General features: G+C 36.6%; 1 protein-coding gene across 1 annotated transcript in view; it reads right to left on the reverse strand.

Moving 5' to 3' along the window:
• Positions 1-183: 183 nt before the first annotated feature.
• LOC107833499 (integumentary mucin A.1-like) overlaps positions 184-4,640 on the reverse strand; it is a 12,344-nt gene continuing 7,887 nt past the window's right edge. The window contains exons 11-12 of the mRNA XM_016663005.1: positions 412-456; positions 184-295 (exon numbers count right to left, since the gene is read on the reverse strand). Of these exons, the coding sequence (XP_016518491.1) occupies positions 210-295; positions 412-456 (131 nt within the window). The 3' untranslated portion in view covers positions 184-209. The remainder of the gene's footprint in view (positions 296-411; positions 457-4,640) is intronic.

Genomic DNA, 4,640 nt, shown 5'->3' on the forward strand with positions numbered 1-4,640 from the left:
TGAAACACTGACCAACATTTTGATGTGTAATGATGGGACTTGGCAAAATGTAATGTAATGTAAAATGTACTATGGTCTCTTCTATAACTGTGTATTTTGTATTTTTCTGATCTAAAGTACTTCGCACTGCCTTCTTGCTGAATGTGCTATACAAATAAACTTGATTTATTTATTGAGCTCAGGTCTAATCTATTCAACTAATCTACAGGCTACTCCGTAACTGCTTTGTAGAAAACCTCACTTGTCACTGCTGTTGTCGGATGTGTTGTTGTATTAGTGGTGTCTTGTGTTGAATCTAGAGGAGAAAAGTGTTAAAACTGACACTTCTCTCAGTTTTAACATATAGTTTTAATGCCTATAGCTCTTATAGGCATTAACAGATAATATTTTAGCTACTTCTTAGAGACTTACTTGTTACAGCTGTTGAAGTTGGAGTTGGAAGAGGTAGAGTTGAAGCTGAAAAAGAAACAATTGCAATTAGTTTCATGTGAACTCTTGGTGTTGCTGATGGCATCACTGCATTAATAGCACTGATAGTCCCTGATATTGAATCTAGAACATTCAGATTGTTACAGTTATGTGTTTTCAGGCTTGAGGTTTATAGTAATTATTAATAAGTGATTACTTGAACACAGCTTTGGTTGATTAGCTAAATTACACACCTGTTCTACTAATGATCTGTAAGAGTCAGTGTTAGGGTACCCATTTTTTTCCACTGTCTGTGGAAATATGATACCCTTGGACCTTGTTTTCTAGTTGTCATAATGTTGACAATTAATAGAAAATCATTGTGTTCCCTTCTCTTTTATGTATCAAGCATACACTTAAGATTTACAGATAATAGTTCAAGATAATAAGTTGTGTATCATACAAAGTTCGGACCGCACAACATTGAAACATTTACAATAGAAATTTGTAGTTTCATGTGCTGAACTCCGAAAATCAAATGTTTACAATTATAAACAGTGAAAATAGCAGTTCAGTAGCATTATATTGAGTTTGAACTGAATTTGGGACCCGGTTTGAAATTCATGTATTACACATTACTAAAATGACAAGCAAAAACATAGAAGTTGTAGTTGTTGTTGCATTAGTAGAAGCTAAATCTAAAGAAGAATAAATATTAGTTATTTTTATTGTGTATGATGTTGTTGAATGAAACAACTACTTGACAGCAAATTCGGAAGTGTCAGATTTCCAGTGTAAGTGTTGTATGTTAAAAATACAGCGTTAATTCAACAACATGAGTGTTAGTGAGTGTTAGTTTCTCTAACACTCACTAAAGAGTTCCAAAGAGTTAAACAAAAAGCAATCCAGTCCAGTGTTGATTTCTAAATTAACTCCAACAGTCTAAATCAACACTCAGTTTGGTGTTGATTTAGAAATCAACATCAGACAGTTCCTCCCACAATTGTAACATATTTTTGACATCACATCAGGGAAGGAGGAACAGATAGGGAAGGAGGAACAGATACGGTAGGGGTTGCAGCAGAACCCTGGCCTGGACCTACAGGGGGCCCACATGGGAGTCAGAACATGTCTTCAGGAATACATTTTTTTTAATTACATCTGACAAAAACTGTAAAACAAGAACCCTCTCCTGTTGAAAACTGTGTATGATACCCCAGTAGGTTATATAGTAGGGTGCCCCATTGTTGACTCACGGTTGCTAAAAACCTTACCAGAATGACTATTTTTAGTGACATAGTGAGTGTAAAATATTGAATAAAATGTTGTGCCACATGACTTGCTCTTATATTTAACTTTATGACACACAAAACTACAAATGAATCATCCTTATTGTCTCCAGGTGCATTCTGGGTAAAGCTTGTCACCAACGTCATCATCAGTCACTTGGCAACAAATGGCAAACTAGCTAGAGCATTTCTAAGGACTACATTAACATGTTTTGAATGTGTTGTTTCATTTGTTTGGATATCACGATATATACGACTGTTTATTATTTTAACCGAGCATTAAAACTGTCAGGACAATCTGGAGGCCATTTGAGTTAACATTATTTAGCTGCGGGGTCATTTTCTTTAAGTTTTTGGCTGTAGCCTGCAAAATGGGGGAGTGGCTGTGCTGGACCATTGGCTTGATCTATGCCACAGGTGTCAAACTCCAGACCTGGAGGGCCACTGTCCTGCAACATTTAGATGTGCCACTGCTGTATCACACCTAAATACAATAATTAGGTGATTAGCAGGACTCTGGAGAACTTATCTACACAATAAGAAGGCAATTAAGCCATTTGACTCTGGTGTTTTGTACCTGTGGCACATCTAAAAACTGCCAAAATGTTGTTGTTTTTTTGTCAATATGTCATGTTGGTGACTGAAGCCTGTTATGATGACTTCAGCATATTTCTTCAGACAGGTTGGCACGACTTTTAATGCTGTCCAATTTTTTTTCTATCATCTGACTAATTTCTTTAGTAATTATTTCTGACTTTTTTATGCTTTATCTTGTAAACCAGGTGGGCAGAGTAATTTGAATGAATATGATGGTGACACACACAGGTGAATCTGATTAGTTTTGCTCACACTACTTTTTAAAATATTTATTTATTATCCTAATGTTTCTGCTATATTTCTTGTTTTTCCTTCCAGGCTGGAAGTCTTCCTCTTTCATGTTGGTGAAAACAAGATCAGCACCAAAGACACTTCACCATCAGTGATCACAGGACCACTCATGGTCGCTTCCAATGAACTTCCAAAGCACACTTCACCTTCAGTGCAAAGTACCATGAATTTATGACCTTTGTTGTATATTGCTGTCAGTGCTGTTTGATGTTTTGAAATAAAAGTAGATTACATACTGCAACTGGTGCTGGTGTTTTTATAGCATCTAATGCGTCATCTAATGTCTTTTAAAATGAATTTGGGGATTATTGATGGTCAATAGTTTCTGCTGAAAAAAAAAGGTTTTAAATGCTATAGTGGCTTTTATTTGGTAGTAAATTGACAAAAAAAAGTGAGTAATGAGAGAAGGGGAAGACCGGGAAGCGAACCCACGGCAGTCGCATTGAAAACTAGAGCCTCCATATGTGGGTTGTGCTTAACCTCTGCACCATCACAGCACACCCTGCCAGTAGTACTTCAAAACTCAGATTTCTATGTTAATATATACTTTACACTTAGCGGTTCTCAACGTGGGTGGTACCGCCCCACAGGGGGCGTTCAGAGGATGGCAGGGGGCGCTGGCGGACATTTTTACAAAAGGGGGGCGCTGGAATGGCTTTGGGGGGGCATTTGGTCGAAGGTAAACTTTACACCTTAAATGGACAACAATGCCAGTTTAGACTTTGAGCAACTTGGTAAAACTGTATTGTGTAACATTAAATCATGCTTGGCTGCAACTGTATCGATGGCAGCTCTTCTATTCAGTGTTTGTTAGCTTCTGTTAGCTTCTTGGCCCAGTTCTGTTCTTCTGCTACTGGTAGCTAAAATCACGATACCCTCACTGTGTATCCCTCTGAAAAATGAACCCATTTAAATAAAGAAATAAAGAAATCCCTCCATGGGTGATAGCACGATAGAGAGTGTTCATTTTACAGCGTTAACACTGGTGCTGTAAGTGATCTGGTATGAAACGTGGGTGATAGAACAACACAGCACTTTTAAATTTCAATAATCAGAATGCAGAAATTGTTTCCGTTGTTTTAAAAGGCTTATGTCAGTCTGCCTTTTCCCCATCGACACATTTCCCGACCGCCCTGCACTTTAGGGGGTAAAAAAAAAATAAAAAAAAGACGCACACATTGCGCAAAACTCTGAAACAGGAGAAAACGGGACATAAAATGGAGCGACGAACTAGATGTGAATTATGGCATAAAAACAAAGAATCCAACGTTGAACAGTGAAAAAATCAACATATGATGTGAAACATGACGATTAGATGGAGCAGCAGGTGATGAGTGAAGATGGTGAGCGATGGTAAACGATAAAATAAATCTAGCAACAGGAAAGAAACTAAAGTGGACATAGCAATAAACCAAGAGAGGATAATACTAATCTAAGGAAACTAAATGGAAATGAATGAAAAACAAAATGCAAGAATAAACTAAGAAACTAAAGTAAATACAGAGGAATAAACTGGTATGGCAAGACCTTTAGAGCAATAATTAATACAGAGACTGTATGGCAAGAATAAACGGATACCATTTCCAGATAAAAGGTAAAATAATATTGTTGAAGTGCCATGGGTTTGTTAAGACCATATCTAGTACTGAGAATAAATATATCTTACTTACCATAACAGTAAATAACTTATCACTTATTTATGTTATTTATTAGATTTGATATATTTATTTCTTCAATATTATTTTTCATGTCAGTGTAAATGTCATGAGGCTGATGACTCCATGACACTTTCAATTTGACTCATTAGGATTTGATCAAGAACCAGATTTGTTTTTTGTAATTTCTGTCCAGTAAAACTATTAATCTATAAATCAAGAGACAGGTCTATATAAAGATATAATTCATGTTTCTGTCTCATAATTGTATGGCATTAAAAGGACCTGGAACTTTTGTTTTTCCACTGGCAGCTCTGGTTTACACATTAAATGCCATGTGGGTGAAATTTTATGGATGATACTCTGATGTCCCATTCTCCTGAAGGCAGCACAGAGCTGC

Source organism: Poecilia formosa, unplaced genomic scaffold (assembly GCF_000485575.1).
Source record: "Poecilia formosa unplaced genomic scaffold, Poecilia_formosa-5.1.2 Scaffold398, whole genome shotgun sequence".
Classification (NCBI taxonomy): Eukaryota; Metazoa; Chordata; class Actinopteri; order Cyprinodontiformes; family Poeciliidae; genus Poecilia; species Poecilia formosa.